At 40.2% G+C, this 19,924-nt stretch overlaps 1 protein-coding gene across 1 annotated transcript in view; it reads right to left on the reverse strand.

Moving 5' to 3' along the window:
* Positions 1-19,924, reverse strand: part of LOC149222743 (Transducin/WD40 repeat-like superfamily protein) — a 240,266-nt gene that overhangs the window by 167,368 nt on the left and 52,974 nt on the right. The window contains exon 3 of the mRNA XM_089385608.1: positions 7,043-7,208. Coding sequence (XP_089241734.1) covers positions 7,043-7,208 — 166 coding nt within the window. The remainder of the gene's footprint in view (positions 1-7,042; positions 7,209-19,924) is intronic.

Genomic DNA, 19,924 nt, shown 5'->3' on the forward strand with positions numbered 1-19,924 from the left:
AATCCTCCAAGAACCTTGCTCAACAAACCTACATTGGGTAGAATATGACATGAGGAATTTGTCCTCTTACTTGAGCAGAACTCGGCCTTCAACAAACTAGAGAAAAACCACACTTGCTCCAACATTCGTCCTTCATTATGTAATGCGTCTTCCTGAGGTACTTGGACCTCCTACTTGGGCAGATTCATATGAGAGATGCTTCTTGGATGTTTGCACAAATGATCTCTCTGAGTCCTATCCCCTTTTTATAGTTTTCCATGAGGGTAATGACTAGCCCTCAAGGGGCACGAGTCAAGCCTAGCCAACTTGACTTTCTTTGGAAAACGCCAACTAACTTAAGAAAATAGGTTTCTTTCATTTGTTTAAGACACCTCATTGTTGCCTTAGGTCCCCCTTGGTCCATTAAGGGTGCCCTCATGCAATCAATGGATAAACAAATAATTCTCCACTTGGTTTTGCGCCCACAACTTTGGATACAAAACCCACTGCTTGGGTACACTGCCCACAAAGCCCTTGTGGGTCAACTTCTCCCAAACCCAGTACCCTAGGGTTGTGGGGGTACCTCCCAAGCTACACAAATCAACATATTGTGCACTATCAACGTGGTGGGCTCAAGTTGCAAAGTGGTTGGGCGTCAAACAAAGTGAAAGGGCACCCACAAAAAGCAGGAGAGGGGCAGGCGGCTCTCCCTTCAAAAATTGTCCTTAGAAAAATAGAAATCCCTCCTAAGCTTCAAAAACATTTACCTTTTTCCTATTCCTTGTTTCTCCTTATCACTTTTTCTCACCTTTTCAACTTTTCACTCTATAAATTTCATTTTTTCAAGTTCTCTCCAAAAAGTTTATTTTAACAAAAGAATACAAGAGGAATTGAACTTGGGTATTCCCTTCCACATCTAAAACCCTTTGTCAACTCTCCGAAGAGAATGACATAAAAATATCAAGGATTAAAATAAAAATAAAAAGTTGTCCTTTACAACCCAAACAAAAAAGAAATAAGATATATATAAAAATCTTCCAAATATCACCTAATGTCAACAGTCTCATGACAAAGCACCACCCATACTATGAATTGTTGATCCGGTAGATTTCAACTAAAATTGAAATTTAGTTTTATTAATCAAATTTTAAAATTAGAATTCATCTCCTTCCTTGATATTTTCAGAACGCAATCGTTCCTCTATTTCACCACCAAGTGATGTTGTTGAGTTTGCTAATTGCAGGGGGGATGCCTATAGTGGAAAGCAGATGGTGTGGCCTAATCCATAAGCTAGGTTGATGATCAATTTGAAGAAAGAATGGCCTGCTCTACAGATTGGTGAGGCAATGAAAATAAGGGAAATAGCAAGTTGAACGGCATATAGCAAACAAACTAGGCAAAAAATGATTGCTCCTACTGTTAGAACCCTCCAACATAGAGAAAAAAAATATCAATTGCTTGTATTGTGCCATCTTAGTTGTCAGAACACCTTGAACTCAAAAAAAATTGCTGAAAGTTCTTGGTTTGATGTCTGCAAATTGTGGGACTGTCATTTGGTAGCTGCTTTTTGACATGACAACAAAAATCAAGACAAGTGAGAAAAACATTTGTTTCCTGTGCAAGGGAAGCACAGAGAACTCAGAAACAGAGTTTTCTAGCATGGGAAAACAACATGGAGTTGCAAACATACACCCAAACAAAATAATCTCTATGAAAAATCACATTGCAGGGATCAAACTGTGTAATGCATACCAAGAGATGCTAGGGAGAAATTGGGTTTAATCACACTGACAAAAAATCTACAGAGGAAAGACCTTAAACAAGGCTCCAAACGCATCAAGGAGGGATTGTCACTATCTTAACACTGCAAAAAGTTCATTGTAACTAAGACACAAATTTGTTCTTATAATTATGGTTCCCGCACACGCATTGAGTTTGTTGAACTCATAAATCAACCATCTATTAAAGTTGTGGGGGTAGCGAAGACTCAGATTCCCTCAGGGTCTTTTTTGGAAAAACAAAACTTTCATCTCAACTTGAAGGATTCGTTCACTCACTGGTCAGTCCAATGCATTTGCTACACTAGCCATTTCACATCACATATTTTCCCAATTCATCGAATCAATAATTTCAGGAGCAATAACATTCAACTAATACTACACAACAACAGTTTCCAATATCAGATATCATGTATTCCACGAGTTCATCCATCATTGCATTCACAGGGTTTACCTTCACATATCACAAATTTGTTGTGATTGCATCTGCATGTTCATGCACACACTCACCAGAAGTCCCAAGGAAATTTCACATGCTTTGATACCAATAGGGACCCTCACCAACAACCCATGTGACCATAGCCAACCACTAAAGGTATACTACCATAACCAATAAGGACCACAAGACAACCCTTAACGGGTCACATCCCAAAAAAGACAAGATTAGCCACCATAAGATTAAAAAGGGAAGCATTTAGTAGACTCATTAAACACCCTTAAGTTGGCAGCTTTGAATGATATCTAGAAAGCAGGGACCTCATTTAGGTTATTCAATATGTGAAGTTAATAATCCATACTTGTTTTTTTAATATTTGAGGGAAACCTAAGTGGGTTATTGAAGAACCAATCACGAAGATAAATTAGTATTTGACGAAAGTTGGACTCACTTCCACTGAATAGATAGCCTGAAAAGGGCATAAGTAGCCTCTACAGTTCTGGAGAGTATATAGAGGACCTTCTTTAGTTTTATATGATGGTTTAGGAATGTGTGTGGACTACCTTCGTACAGAGTCTAAAATTATGGGATGCTTGGGACAGATCATGAGTGGTCTAAGGTACAAAACAGTCTTGTAAAAAATATGAAAAAGAAAATACAGAAAAGCTTTCTACAATTTGAGATTACACTAGACAAGAATGCAAACAACGCCCAAGAAAACAACATTAATTTCATGAAGAAGATGACCTAAATAGTCACTATAGAAATTTCAATAGTGATTAATATGGGGATGAGTACAATTAAGCGTATAATCTTGTATTGTTCTCATGAATCACAGTCCACAGTTTGATTCAGAACACTAATACATCAAATTTATGCAACATTTACAAATTTGGAGAAGTTCGATACTTCTAAATTTGCAAACATATTTCACCATACACGTATGGTTTATCCATGAATACTTTATCCTACAGATATCATCTTTTCAACATCCTTTCAATCAATTTCCATCGTCTTTCATTCTTTCTTGTCAAATTCACATTGCACTAGATAGGTTGTAAGAAAATTATTGCCAAGTTAAACATTTCTACAATAAAAACAACGAAATAAGTATTATGAATTAACTGTTAGGTCTTCAATTGATCAGTGACTAACTTCTTGAAGTGAAAACTTCTTGATAAACAGACATATATATATAAATATCTTATTAATAAATGAATTGACAGATGATAATTGTTTACAATGGGGGTTCCTGGCTTATATACCACCATGGGCACCCTTTGGGGAAAGGGCATGATCTTATAATCGTGCCATTTCGTCTAATTAACCTAAAAATTAAATAATAAACCTAAAATTAAATACTAACTAATTTTTTACATAACATTGCCTTCCTCTCGAAAGAATACTTTGTCCTCAAAGCATACGTAATGACGGATGTTGTTGAAAAAATGATTTATTCTCCCAAGAAGCGTCTTCTTCGGGTAAGTCCTTCCACTTGATAAGATATTCCAAGATGATCAAGGTCCCACACTTTAAAAGGTCTTCGATTAATCTCTCAATTTTCATTTTTTGGTGATGTGGATATCGGTATGGCTTGATGTTGACGGGGTCTAACCCTGCCTTGACTTCTATTGTATGCTCAATTTCCCTATTAGGTGGCATCTTCATAGGTAGGTCTTGAAATACTTTTTCATGCTTCTGAATTAGATCTTGTATCTCTGGTGACTCTTCACTGGTCATATTTGCAAATAACATTTTTAATTGGTGACATTGTACTACATAAGCGGGTGCTCCTTTTCGACTCATCTTCATCATCTGAGATGATGATACACTTTGATTCTCTGGTGCTTCGAATCCGTGTAATTTGTACTTCTGACCTCCCCATTTGAATTTTATAAATTGTACTTGATGGTTGGCGGCATAAGTACCTAAAGTTCGTAGCCATTGGATACCTAAGACTACATCTACTCCTCCTAATGGTACCGTGAAGAACGGGGACTCTAAATTAAAGTCTTGAATCTGCAATTTGACCTTATGGCATTTCCCCACCTTTTCAATCTTCTTCCAGTTAGCTACCATCACTTTCATGTTTGGTAAGGGAAATGAAAAAATATTGAGTCTCTTTGCTATGGTTGCATCTAAAAAATTGTGTGTGCTACCAAAGTCGATGAGAACCACTACGTTGTTCTTCTTTATGTGTCCTTTTAACTTTAAGGTCTGAGGTTGTGATATACCTGTCATCGTTGATAGTGACACTTGCGAAATACTTCCGTCATCTAATTCTGGTGAGAATTCTGGGGCATCTTCTGTTTCTTCTATGTCAGAATCTTCACTATTTGAATCATTGGTTGCTTCACAATTATATAGGTTCTTTGGTTCTTTTCCTTTAGCACATCTATGTTTGGGGTCCCACTTCTCACCACAGCGTTTGCATTTACCCTCTTTTATCCTTTGCATTTCCACATTAGATTTTTCATCTTCACGACGATGTGGTGAAACATATCTCGTATTATTTGAGTCCACATACCGGGGTATTCTTCGTCTTGAATATGTTTTTTCCGCTTTTGACCAAAGTATTGGTTCAAATTTCTTTTCAGCTATTTTTTATTTTCGTCTTGCTACTTCTATTGATGTAATGTCATGCATCTCAAGTTCTACTTGTAAATGGGTTTTGAGTCCTGAAACGTATGACTGAATTAGACGAGATTCTGATAACCCAGGTACTCGTGTTACTGAGGTCTCCCATTCTTGAGTGTATTCGTCCACACTTCCTTTTTATCATAATTTGATGAGTTTTGAAAAGAACTCTTCTTCCTTTACACCTTGGAATCTTTTAGAGAATGCATCCTTAAATTTTCTCCAACTAATGACGTGTGTTGTCATTTTCCACCACATATACCAATTATATGCTTCCCCTTCCATTTTCATGGATGCATGCTTGAGCTTTTCGTCATCATCATTGATGTCATATATCTCAAAGTATTCTTCTGCGTTATTTATCCATGCAACGTTGTTTTTTTTCGTTTCCATCGAATTTAGGCATCTCGACTTTTGCCCTTCGCTCGTATGCCGCTAATGGTTGAGCGAAAAAGGGGTGTTGATTGGTAAAGGTATCCCAAAATTGCTTGTTTGTAAGAGTCGCGTTACTCATTTCTTGGTGGGGTGTCGCTGATTTTTTTGGGGATTCAGCTTTTTCATGAGTCTATTGACTTTGTTGAATCTGATGAGTTGTGCTCTTGATTTTCTTCAACTTCTTGTAGTAGTTGTGCGAGTGTATAATTCATCTTTTTACACAAAAGTTTCAGCATTGTTAAGGTCTCTTTGAGATCTACTTCTGTTTGGACACGGCGATTTTCCATCTTTATTTCTATTCGATTTGTCGTATCCTGAAGATTTTTGATATTGTCAGCCTGCTCCTCAAGCTTGATCTGGAAATCATCTAATCTTTTATTGACCTCATCATGATTGTTATTTATCTTATGCTCTGTGTCAACCAGTTTTTTTTGGAAATCCGCCATTGTCATTGTCGACATTGAGCGGGTTTGTGGGGGCATGTATTTATCTGCCAGCTTAACAAAAAAAAATTTAAAATAATTAAATTAAATTAATTAATTTAATTATATGACATAAGTTTTTTTAATAAATTTAATTAATTGAATTAACTTTATATATATAACTTATAATTAAATTATGTATTATATATAACATATATATAATTATATTATATATTATATATAAATAAACGTTATATATATAATTTTGACGTTATAAATATATTATATATATTTACCGCTGACAGTCACGTCTGCTGGTGGGGGGTCACCTCCCGTTTGACCGTTCAAAGGAAAAACCTTCGAGCAGATAACACGCAGCGATTATTCTAAGTAGCTGCAGGTCCACCACACAGAACCACAGGTTACCGCAGTGTATTACCGCTGGAACTCACAACTTACCGCAGGTTACCGCAGTGTATTACCGCAGGTTACCACAGTGAAAAACGACGTTGGTTCTCTAAGGGTTCAGCGTATTACTTCTGATGCTGCAGAATTTTTTTTTTGGCTGTGGTATGAGATTGTAGTTAGCTGTTTTAACCGCAATCCTGTAACAGCACACTCCAGGCAGAACAAGGATAGTCCACACGCACCACTTTTTTCTGAAAGCCGTAGGGCCTGATGGCCAGCAGAACTTATGGGTGTCACCAGTTCGTGTTGGCTCTGATACCAGATGAAGTGAAAACTTCTTGATAAACAGAAATATATATATAAATATCTTATTAATAAATGAATTGACAGATGATGATTGTTTACAATGGGGGTTTCTGGCTTATATACCGCCATGGGCACCCTTTGGGAAAAGGGCATGATCTTATGATCGTGCCCTTTCATCTAATTAACCTAAAAATTAACTAATAAACCTAAAATTAAATACTAACTAATTTTTTACATAACACTTCTCCCCCATTTCTCTGTTTTCCCTTCTATTGATCCTAACAAGTGTACAACCAGATTTATCATGTTAAGGTTGAAGCCACAAAATTTATTTCATATAGATTTGCTAACAAACAAGTCTTCCATTGAGTTCTGAATGATCCTGTGTTTAATTTTTACCAACGAGTTATGTCTTGACTCTTGAGCTTAAGATAATGAATATATAGTCCATAACATGAATCTAATCTGCATTATAACAGAGGCTATTTTAACTGTAAGTATCAAATTTTAAGTATATATTACTGTTTATCCAATTGAATGTTAGTAGAGAAATTTTCCTACAGAATAAATCAAAGACATATCAACACACACTAAATATACACTGAAATAAAACAGGAATTCTAAAATAAATTACAACCAACCTGTCACACTCATACGCCGGTGAAATCCAAAAAATACTACAGGTTGAAGAGGAGTTAATGCAATATGCACTTCTGTGTCAGCAGTCACCCTCTCTACTCTCTTTTCTGGAGAATATAGCACAAAGGTGTGCTCTGTGTCAAAATCACAGGATCTGATTGTGCCATCCTACAAAATACCAGAAAAAATAAAAACTCAAAGCTGAAAAGCTAGCATGTCTATAAGAAAAATAATAACCAACACTTCTACTTTTCAGTATTCCTTTCATATCACATTTAATATAGGCAACAACAATAAAAACTCAGAAGCTTATAAAACTCTAAATTCCTGAACTATTTCAAATATGTAGGACTCCCTTGCTACAATCCAAGGCCAATTTTATTGCTTTCACTCATAGCATCCATGATAGTTATAAATGCAAGCATACAAAGAACACCTATATATTTTGTCGTAGTCTTTGGTTATCACATAGTGAGAAAAAACTATATAAACGTACACCCAATATAATACTCATAAACACATCAAAAGTATTGAGGTAAATTACTAGAAGGCCGCACTATAATCTCCTGACAATAGTGACTTCCATAATATTAAAGCATAAAAGGTCCACTTGTTCCCAAAAACATAACATCTTCCTGTAGAATTTCAATATGCACCAGTTAGAACAGGAATTTCCAATTTAGCGAGGCCTCCATGGAACTGATTCCACAAAATTATATTACAAACCAAAAATTTGTTTATCTATATTAAACTACTAGCTCACTTAGATCGCTGATTTGTACATAAGTTTATAGAATTTACCTACATGGATATTGAGAAAATGGTTTCAGGGTTTATGTCAGTTAAATGTCATCAAGCAATATATGTGGGCAAAAGGCTGATGAGATGCAGACAATGATAGCTTGTAAAGCATAAAAGGTCCACTTGTTCCCAAAAAACATAACATCCTCCTATAGAAATTTCAATATGCACCACTTAGAACTGGACTCTCCAATTTAACGAAGCCTCCATGGAACTGATTCCACAAAATTATATTATGAACCAAAAATTTGTTTATCTATATTAAATTATTAGCTCGCTTAGATCACTGATTTGTACATCAGTTTATACAATTTACCTACCTGGATATTGAGAAAATGATTTCAGGGTTTATGTCAGTTAAATGTCATCAAGCAATAGATGTGGGCAAAAGGCTGATGAGGTGCAGCCAATAATAGCTTATAAATATTGAGCAAAAGGTAACATCTTATGAGATGACATCCTAGAAAGCTATGTTAACAGAAACCATACCTAACAGGATGGTTTCTCGCAGAAACCCATCCTGAAATCAAAACCACACCAGAAATCCATTTCTGGTGTTTATTATTCATTTCTGAATGAGAAACCCATTTCTCAAGAAATTAATGGCCAACAGAAAAGGACCTAGTTAAACTTTCTATTGCTGAATTTTAAATTGCAACACCCATGTTTCACAATGCATGTGACTCGTTCATCAACATGTGAGTTGAAACTGGAGTAAGCATTTGTTTCTCCATTCTGTGAAGAGGACTCGCCTAACTATACAAATAGCTTGACATCTAGTGTGTGTTCACTCAAGTCTTTGCCTTATATAACAACAATAGGTACACTACCTTGTTGCACCCTTATTGTGGATGTGAGAATTGTGAACAAATGAATTGAGAAACAGTATGTTGTAAGCAATTTCTTCATCTTGAAGTGCAATAAATGGTAGCAAATTGAATTAAACAAGGGCATGTCTGCATACAATCAATGACAACCACAATAAATGTAAGTACTAAGCATACAGTAAACAGCAAATTAATAAAATCAAAAATTGACTGTCACAAAAAAATGAAACTGACATAACATTCTAGGATTAGAAAAGATCTACAAGAGAGCAACAAAAATAAGGATAAATTGATCGAAATTAAAAACCAAAATAAGATAAACCTAAGAAAACAGTTAAACAGCCAGCTACAGAAAAACAAAATGTCAGCAAAATCAAAAATGAAAAGATAACACATATACCTAATGCAGTCTAATACTTCTAGAGGACACGCAAACAGGAATGGCAAAAAACTTTAAAAAAGAGAAATATTGCAATGTATAATAAATTTAAAAGTATGGATCTGAGAACAAAGGACTATGATATAACTCTATAAAAGCAGCAATTCTTAAATTATATGTCCAAAAGATCTTGCATGGATATTAACCTAACAAATATAGGAGACAAAATTTTACAAATTGGGTTGGCAGGTGTGGGCAGAGGGCGCGGGTGACGTGGAGGATCCTTTTCGATCCCGGAGGAATACAAGTAGCATCTTACACTTAGGGACTCAGCAGCATACACTCTACTGAGAGGATCCCTCCTGGCCAAGGAATTTGAGGTTAAATCACTAGTTTTTTTGGGAGATTAGATGGTAGTCATGAAGGCAATGCTTCAGAGAACACCACCAGCAGACACCAAGCTAGCCATAGTGATAGTTCATGGATCCAAAGGAGGCAAAAGCAGTAGAAAAAATCTCATTCTTCCATGTGATACAAGAACTAAACGCAAAGATAGATCAATTGGCCAAGATAATCACTGAACTTCCTATAGGTGAGCTTGAACAAAATCGGAGCCATTTATTATGCAACATCCGCTAATGATTTTTGAACCCATTTGGCTTGGCATGGCATTAACTATCCACATGGCTTTACGCCAAGTGTATCCATGAAATCCTCATCATTGTTTCAGAACTAGAGCATCACGGACAGCCACCACCCTTTCTCACGTGTGAGAATTCACACTTCCCTTGGTTATGGAATGCGTTGTTATGAATATACGCAGTCTCTCCGAGATAATGTAGCGAAGAATAAATGGAATTGGGGACCAGAACAGCATCATTCTCGGGTAACAGAACACCAGGGGAGTGCTCTGTCAGGAAATGGGTGGCTTGTCTATGATCAGGGCTATTTGAATTCATTAAGAAGTTTGATCTTGTTAATCTGGTTCTGGATCTTTGGCTCTTGTGGAATTTTGGGAATATTTTCTGGGAACCCCGTCCAGCTTTGCTTCATCTAGGTTATATACCTAGATGCATCTTTTCTAGGGCGGTTTCCTATCACAAATTTAGTGTGGAAGTTTTCGAAGAACATTGACTAGCCCTGCTTTAGCTGGATATAAATTACAGGTGTGTCCCTCTTGAGGCCCGCATTACATGGTGTATCTTGTGAGGATTTTCTGGTGCAGAGGCCCCATTCAATTATTTTTTTTTTTTTTAATTTTGGGAAGGTGACTTTGTTATTGTTGATTTTCTAGTGCAATCAAGACTAGTACAATTTTTCAAACTGATAACTACTTCCAATGATACAATTAAACTTCTTAGAGCATTCCAATCATTAACCAATTATACATGAAAATTTTCAACCTTTAACTTCCTTCAATAGAGCAATAGAGATCACAGTAAACAATGAGACATAAGACACCAAAATTTAGGTCAATGACCTGGGCAAAACCCACAAGGGGAAAACCCAGAAATCTTTCCTTGTGAGAAAGAGTTCAATTCATCAAAATGTACATTAGAATATTCCAAACAAAAATTCCAATCTTTGGCCTCTATTTGCCAAGTCAAACCAGTCAAGGAGAGAGAAAATAGTCAGCGCTGGTCAAACAGAAGTCAAGAGAGCTGGTCGACACTGAAATAACTTTCCTCTTTTCTCCTTCGCACATATGGATAGATCTCCTTGTTTCAGATCAAATGGATGTGTGAGATGAGATTCCAAATGAGGTCAATCAAACTCCAATTTATGTGTGCTAGTAGGAGGGTTTTGACCATAGGGTCAAACCCATTCAATGAGTGGGGCCGACTTGGTCAACTTGAAAAATATCTAATTTCTTCTTGGTTTTCCAATGAAAATACCAACCATAGCTACCAATTTTCAACACTCCATCTTAGCTACAGAGGAAATTTTGATTCTCTCTCTCTCTCTCAAGATCAATCTCCCCGACCAATCCACTTGTCTCACAGTAACAACCCAAGGGAGATATTAGGTGCACAATTCTCATCATAAGGAAAGATACATAGCATCAAATCCATCCGATAAGACAAAACCCAATGGCTTCAAGGTTAGTGCCCAACTGACCATGGGATCAATCAATGAGGCCAACCTCTCCAACCATATGAAAGGGTTTCTCAGTCAAGCACAATGACCCAAGAGAGTACGCTGTGAAAATTTGGATGCCCAAATTCCTACTGCAGCAACTGATTACGTTTCTCCTATTTGTTAATTACTGAACCAAATTATTTATTGTTTCCTACAGTAAACACTGAAACGAATACACTGCAACCTTCACCATTTAAATAAAATACGGAAACAAGAAACTGAACAAGAAAGAAATACAACACATCTACACAGTTATTTTTGGACAAATGTCCCCGGAAAAACCCAATGCGGGAAAACCGGTGCAGCAACTCTGAGGGTTTTATTATTATGCAGTAGTAATTTCTGAATACAATCTTTGGATGCCTTCTTGGCAATCCAGTTACAGAGAATATCACTGACAGAGAGATAAGTGAGGTTACCTCACACTATCACTAGAAATCCTGGCTGATCCAGCCACTGAATGCACTGCCCCTGGCTGCCTCTGCGCAGTCATTGCATCAGCCCAGCGTCACACCCTCTGGGGACTGCGTCACTCCTTCTGGTTGATCGATTTTCCTCTGAGATTCTGACTTCTGCTCTCCCGATCTCACACCCCGGCTTCCATGTTATGCTCTTAACCTGCAAAATGATACCCAAATACAAAATATGCGAAGAAAAGATACCCAGAACACAGAATAGCAATGATTTTATTATTCAAAGAGTAATGTTCACTTGCCTCTTCGAGGGGGCAACCTCCAATAGAGCAGAGCTCGATTACAAAATAAGACACGATGCTCCTCGCAGGGAGTCTCTATCCTTTATATATGACTCATACATGCAATACCACGGGCCAATACCGTGGGTTTTATTAATACCATCTATCTAATACTACGGCCCATTTGCAACTAACTGTGATTCCGTCATTAATTGCGGATTAACCACTTACAATTATTAATATGGGCTTTATTGACTCTTGACTATGACGTGATCCCATTACATAAATAAGTGGGTTAGGGTGGGACCCTAACATGCCCTCCGCCCTAAGACTAGCCTTGTCCTCAAGGCTGAAGCTGCGGAAACTGCTGAAGAATAGTGGCTGGTTCCCAAGTTGCATCTTCCGGAGAGGTGTCTTTCCATTTGACGAGGACTTCCTTAATCATGTGGCCGCGCAGTTGCTTGTCTCGTGTGTTTAGGACCTGTTCGGGTTGAAGCCAAATGGACCCTTCTTCGTCCAATTCAGGTAGACTAGTCTGAATTCTGCAATTGTTCCCAATCACTTTCTTGAGGCATGAGACATGGAAAACTTGATGGATTTTTGCAGTAGGTGGCAAGGCCAACTTGTAGGCCACTTCTCCAATGCGCTGAAGTACTTGATATGGTCCGTAGAATTTGGGAGAGAGTTTCTGACACCCCTTGTCTTTGAGTGATGTTTGCTTATATGGTTGTAGCCGTAAAAAGACCTGATCCCCTTCTTGAAATTGGCGCTCTGAGCAATGCTGGTCTACCTGTTGCTTCATGCGGTTCTGAGCTTGATGAAGATTCTCTCGAAGATGGGCGAGCATGGTTGCGCGGTGTTGTAGGAGTTGATCCACTGCTTGTACTTTTGAGCATCCCTTGAGATACGAAGTAGGTGAAGGCGGGAGTTGACCATATACTGCTTCATAGGGAGTCATTTTGGTGGTGGCATGATAGTTGGTGTTATACCACCATTCAGTCAGTGGTAACCACTGTACCCAAAGGTGTTGCTTTTCTGAAGTGAAACACCTAAGGTAGGTTTCTAGACATTTGTTGACAGCTTCGGTTTGACCATCTGTTTGCGGATGATAGGAAGTACTGAGTTTTAGTTGAGTGCCTTGTATTCTGAAGAGTTCCTGCCAAAAATTACTAGTGAAGATCGGGTCGCGGTCAGACACAATAGAAGTGGGCATGCCATGTAATTTGAAGATCTGATCCATGAAAGATTGAGCAACCAAAGTCGGTATAAACGGGTGGGGTAGGGCGCAGAAATGAGCATACTTCGACAGTCGGTCCACAACCACCATGATGACTGACTTGTTCCCTGACTTTGGAAGACCTGTAATGAAATCCATAGAAACCTCCGTCCAAATTGATGCCGGAATGGGCAATGGTTGTAATGTGCCTGGTGTGTTGAAGATTTCCCCTTTGTGGCGTTGACAGACATCACATTCTGCTACGAAAGTAAGGATGTCCTTTTTCATGCCTGTCCAAAAAAATGATCTTCTGGTGCGAGCATACGTCTTCTGAAAACCCAAATGTCCTACAATGGGAGATGAGTGCAATTCTGCCAAAATGCGACTTTTGAGGGTGGATGTTGGTGATATTACGACTCTATCCTTGTAGCGAAGAATATCATCCTGCCACGAATAGCCCTTGGTGGAATTTGGATCTACCTGCAATTGAGAAATGAGTTGGGAGAGCCCGGGGTGTGAAAACCATTCCCTGCGAGCCTCTTCAATTCATTCTGGAATGGGGAGAGAAATTTCTAGCAGAGTACTTTCCTCCTCAAATTGGCGAGATAATGCATCTGCTACACTATTGCCTTTCCCTTTCTTGTAAATGATCTCATAATCATATCCCAGCATTTTGGCGAGCCATTTATTTTGTTGTGGGGAGGATAGGCGTTGCTCCAAAAAATATTTAAGACTGTGATGATCTATGCGGATTTGGAAACGTCGCCCCAATAAGTAAGGTCACCAGGTCTCGACGGCATGTAAGATGGCCATCATTTCCTTCTCGTAGGTAGATTGGCCCAGATTCCTCCCACTGAGTTGTTGGCTTGTGAAGGCCAACAGTCGCCCTTCCTGTATTAAGACCGCCCCAATACCTGTACCCGAAGCATCACATTCAATGACAAAAGATTTGGTGAAGTCAGGTAGTGCTAAGACTAGAGTGGAACACATGGCATTTTTTAGAGCTGTAAAGGCCTGTTGTGCTTCCTCATTCCAGAAGAATGAATTTTTCTTTAGGAGTTGGGTGAGGGGCTTCGCTATGCGACCATAGTTGCAGACAAATTTACAATAATAGCCTGTGAGACCCAAAAATCCTCTCAAGCTCTTCAAGGTCTTAGGCTGAGGCCATTCCTGCATTGCCTGGATCTTTTTGGGGTCCACCTTGACACCTTCACGCCCCAAAATGTGGCCCAAATACTCTACTTCTGCCATGCCAAACGAACACTTGGACATCTTGACAAATAATTTATGCTTGCGGAGCAGTTGCAAGAGTAGATCTACATGCTGAAGATGTGCGGCCCAAGTGCAACTATAGATGAGGATGTCATCGAAGAAGACAAGGACAAATTTCCTGAGATATGGTTTGAGAATGTGGTTCATAAGGCTCTGAAAAGTAGAGGGGGCATTACAAAGACCAAACGGCATGACCAAGAATTCATAATGGCCTTCATGAGTTCTGAAAGCAGTCTTGGGAATGTCGACTTCCTTCATGCGAATTTGGTGGTAGCCTGAGCGAAGATCCAGCTTAGTGAAGAATTGAGCCCCATTGAGTTCATCCAGCAAATCATCAACCACCGAAATGGGAAATTTATCTTTGACTGTCAACTTATTGAGGGCCCTGAAGTCGGGACACATCCGCCACTCCCCATATTTCTTGAGCACCATGACCACTGGGGATGAATAAGGACTAATGCTGGGACGAATGACACCTGCTTCCAAAAGTTCCTTGATGATTTTTTCTATTTCATTCTTTTGGGTGAACAGATATCTGTATGGGCGCACATTTGGGGGTTGGGCCCCTGGAACCAAGGTGATGCTATGATCATGTTCCCCTCGCGAGGGTGGAAGCTCATGAGGCTTGTCAAAGACCGGCAGATGGTTATTTAAAATTTGTTGCATCTCAGGATGAATTGGCAGAGGCTTGGTTTCAACTGCGTAGATGGCATTAAATTGAGCTACAACTCCATGATTGCCCTTTTTTAACAATTTTTCCATTTTATGCGAGCTGATGATAGAGGGGGCTCCCGCCTGGAGTCCACGGAGGGTATGTGTGTAGTTGTTCTGCTTAAAACTCATATATAACTCCTGGAAATCCATTGTGATTGGCCCAAGAGTGCGGATCCATTCAGCGCCGAGGACAATGTCGCAACCCCCCATGTGTATGGCAAACATGTGGGTTTTCAACTAATAATCCCTCATTTGAAGTTTGACATTTTCACAGCGGCCTTCACATTTCATTGTGCCTCCATTCGCAATTTGAACTTGGAAGTTAGAAACTGCTCGTACAAAACAATGCACTGCTTCTGCGACTTTTTGATGGATGAAATTATGTGTACTTCCACTATCAATCAAGACTACTACTGGGCGATGTTTAATAAAACCTCTGATTTTGAGAGTTTGAGGGGAAAAAATTCTTGCCAAAGCATGCAACGAAATAACTTATTCGTCAGAGACATTGTCCTTTTGGTTGTCTTCTTCTAGCGGTTCATGTTCCTCCAGTGGTGGATCTTCCTCTGTTGAGCTATAGTCAGTCGCATCAATTTGAAAAAATTTGGGCTCCTTGCATTTATGACCTGGGAAGTATTTTTCATCACAGTAGTAACATAGGCCTTGCTTTCTTCTTTCGGCCACTTCCGCAGGTGACACCTTTTGGACCTTAAGTGTTTGAGTCGTGTTGTGAGCCTGTGGGGGGCGACCTTTAGCGGAGAAATTTGGGCGACTATATTGGGCTGCTAATGCACATTCCACGTTACGAGCTACCTTGAAAGCCTCCGTCCATGTGGGAGGGTGGTGCAGTAGGACTTGGGCTTTGATAGCTTCTTTAAGACCGCTGATAAAACATTCTGTGTAGAACACATCTGAGAGACCCCAAGTGCGGAAGGCTAAGGCTTCAAAAGCTGTAATATATTCATCCACTGTACCAGTCTGTCGGAGCTTAGTAAGACGACCCAAAAAAGATGATTCCTGGTCAAAGCGGTCTTGAAGAGCTTTGGTGAATTTGGTCCAAGTCCTAAAAGGTCCAGTGCAACATTGATGCCATTCCCACCATTGCCACCTTTCATTGTCCAAGTACATGCTCCCCAACATAAGCTGAGTCTCATCATCGAAGATGTGATTCAGTTTGAAATACTGCTCCATTTGTGCTATCCATGCCGACGGGTGAGAACCGTCAAATTTATGCATATCCAACTTGGGAGGTCGCTGACTAGGTTGTTGGTGGGTGTGCCAGACGTGAGGAGAGTGGCTAGACTCAACCTCATTGTGTTCATTGCCATTATACGCCTCCTCGTGGGCTTGCTCCTTGCCCTTCGGGACTACTATTTTCTCGACCATGCTACATAGTCCGCTAAACTGAATGTGGAGGGATTGCACTGATTCTTCAAGTTTGTCCATCCTTTCATTGGCCATCGCTTGAGCTCTAGTTTCTACCATACACCAACCTGATTTTTTTTTTAAATTGGGACCGCCTAAGAAAAATTTCACTAAGAAGTGAATGGTACCACCGTGCTCAGCTCGTCATCCTGATTCTGATGGGCTAGATCACTAATAAGCGCCCCGAAAGATCTCAGAATACTGCAGTGGCCAAATCCTCAAAATGTTAATGCGGCCAGAAGTTCTGCGAAAATTATACCTCGGTATAGGAACCCTTCGCAACGACTCCGATCTGGTGGATCTGAGAGATCTGAATGTCGGATCTGATAGCTCTGGGCGGCGGAACAGACTGCTTCTGCGGATCTGATGGATCTAATAGATCGGAATGGCTGATCTGCGAACTCGAGACTGCGGGACTGATGTCTGCTGCTACTGCACCCCTTTGCACAAGCGGATCTGAAAGAGATGATGTGTGATCCCCCGATAGAAAAGGGAACTATGGTCTTAAGGAGTGTCAGGTGCTACAAATCGCAATATACATAAGGGTCTAGCAGTAGTACTCGACCCAATGTTTCAGGGCTCTAATTAAGGAGGATCGACCATACCCTTAGCCGTACAACCCGACTACCCTATCGTATGGGCGAGTAATCTCTCCGAGTGCTGTTCTCGGTGTGCTGTAGCCGCAAGACGGCCGACGGTTTATCTATGGCGAGGTTTCAAGGGAGCCTAGGGGGCTTCCGATATACCCAGAGGGTACGTGGAAGACAGTCTGTGCGCGGTTCTGTCTAATGCGCTACTACTCGAAGGGGTACCCGCAGCGGCTAAAGGGAGTCCAACAGACGTGCCCACCTCTTGTATTTCCTGCGTGCATGCCTCCCCAAATCCGCAGGTTTATGCGCTCAACGACAGATCCCATGGTTTAAAGACGCCGGAATATCTCTAGCCAAAAAAAAAATTGCTAAGAAATGGAGATCCCACCGGCCCTGGAAAGTGCTTTGATACCACTTGTTATGCTCTTAACCTGCAAAATGATACCCAAATACAAAATATGCGAAGAAAAGATACCCAGAACACAGAATAGCAATGATTTTATTATTCAAAGAGTAATGTTCACTTGCCTCTTCGAGGGGGCAACCTCCAATAGAGCAGAGCTCGATTACAAAATAAGACACGATGCTCCTCGCAGGGAGTCTCTATCCTTTATATATGACGCATACATGCAATACCACGGGCCAATATCGTGGGTTTTATTAATACCAATCTAATACTACGGCCCATTTGCAACTAACTGTGGTTCCGTCATTAATTGCGGATTAACCACTTACAATTATTAATATGGGCTTTATTGACTCTTGACTATGACGTGATCCAATTACATAAATAAGGGGGTTAGGGTGGGACCCTAACATTCCAGCTATAGAAATCGATCTCCTCAGCAAATTTTCAGCCTTCCTCAAGGCTCTGTGTTGCCTCTGTGTGGCCCTGCGTGGCTCTGTGTCAGCCTCTCTAGCACTGTGCTGCCTCTGTTGGATCTCTATCTCTCATCCCTGCTAAGTATTCTCCGACCAGGAAAGATTTCCCTTCAGATACTATCCCTGCCCCTCACTGCAAAAGATCACTATCGAAAATCTCTCTGGCAATTGCTCTACTTCAAAAAATCGAACTTCTAATCTCTCCTCTGTGTGTTCTCCAAGTGCCCCTCAAGCCTCTTCTTATATTTTTTTTGTTGGACAACCAACGGCCCAGATTAACTTCTAATCAATGGCTTAGATCATTTTGGCTTGATCCTCGTCTTTTTCTAGAAGTTACACCCACAGTTTAGATTAATACCCATTAATTATTTTAATTTCTTGAGTTTAGAATTAGGGTCCCATTAAAAATAATTAATTATTTTAATAAAACTGTCTCCGAGTGGAATTTTCCAAAACAATTTATGGGTATTGGAGAATGCATGTGTCTAAGCCTCCCTGCAAATTTTGAGTCTTAGAGCACATCTGATGCTACCAGAAATCAACACTCCGTTTTAGCAAGGAATGTGCTCTAGCAATGCACCCTGCTGAAGCATCACTCTGTTCTATAACATCTCCTTCTGCACTGTTGATGTCTGACATCTCTGCTCACCAAATACTGCACAAATGCTGCATTTGCACTGCTACTGACCCTGCCACTATCAACACAACATTGTTACTGCAACTCCCTCTTAATTTTGCATCTGTGTTGTTAACACTGCCACTGCCAATTACTGCATCTACATTGCAACCTTCTATGATTGTTGTTGCTACTGCATCGGCAACGGGAAAGTATCCCAAATTATTGAACTGGAGTTCAGTGTGATGCATCTCGTTGTTGGAATTTTCACTGTTGCTAGTCTCTGCACTGACCCTCTGAAGCCTTTGTGTTGCTTCTGACCTCTGGTCTGTGCCATCTCCACTGCTGCCAACTCTGCTCTGTGTTGCTTAGTCTCTGGCGCTACTAGCCACTGCAACTGTCACTCCTCAACACCAAATGACAATGGTCCATCCTGCTACTTCTGATCTAGGATCCCTTAGCAAGGAATTGATCGGAGAGGTGGACTCCTCAAGGATTTTGCCCATTTGTAGTCCTTTTGAACTACAATTCTAAATCACCCCACCTCCCTCCTGGAGATGCTTGGGTTGTCATGGCGAACTCCTCCTCTTCGATCTTCGCGGTTGCAACCTTTGGATCATGCTTCTCATCTTCGTCCTTCTTCATGAGAGGACATTGTGTTGCATAGTGACCAAATTCACCACACCTGAAGCATTTGATCTTCGAAACATCTTTCTTCTTCTTTCGTTGCTCTTACTGCCCCTTGGATGCGAGGGCTGCATTCTCTTCCTCCTCCTTGGGCTTCGACCCACTGTTGCTGCTTTTGTCAAGTTTACACTTGACCAAGTCTCTCCTTAGCTCCTCTTGCTTAAGAGTTGCCCACATTTCATCCCAGTTTGGCAAAGTCGCCCTACCCAGGATGCTCTGGACAAAGACTTGCCACTCCTCAGATACTAAATTTAGGGCCAGTCTTACCATCTCGGAACCTTGAGGTGTTGACCCCACAGCTGCCAACTCGTCTCGGGTCTCCTGAAGTTTAGAGAGGAACGGATCAATGTGTTCCCCCTTCTGCATCTGCATAGATCTCATCTTCTGCTCCAAGTACATCTTTCGCTGCTCGGAAGATCCATTATATAGCGTCGACAAAGCATCCCACATCTCCTTAGCAGTGTGCCAGTGATTTCACAAACTATGATCCTTTACTCTGTCGAGGATCATTCTTTTGGTCTTCACCATTTCTCCGTTGTACTTCTTGAGCGGATCTGGATCCGCAGGCTCAGCTACCACGTTGTCGACGTAGACTTTGAGAAAATGCTCATCAAGAAGGCATGACATCCTTGCCTTCCAGAT

Source organism: Pinus tabuliformis, chromosome Q (genome assembly GCF_031772625.1).
Source record: "Pinus tabuliformis cultivar Carrire ecotype Pingquan chromosome Q, CPIR1, whole genome shotgun sequence".
Taxonomy (NCBI): Eukaryota; Viridiplantae; Streptophyta; class Pinopsida; order Pinales; family Pinaceae; genus Pinus; species Pinus tabuliformis.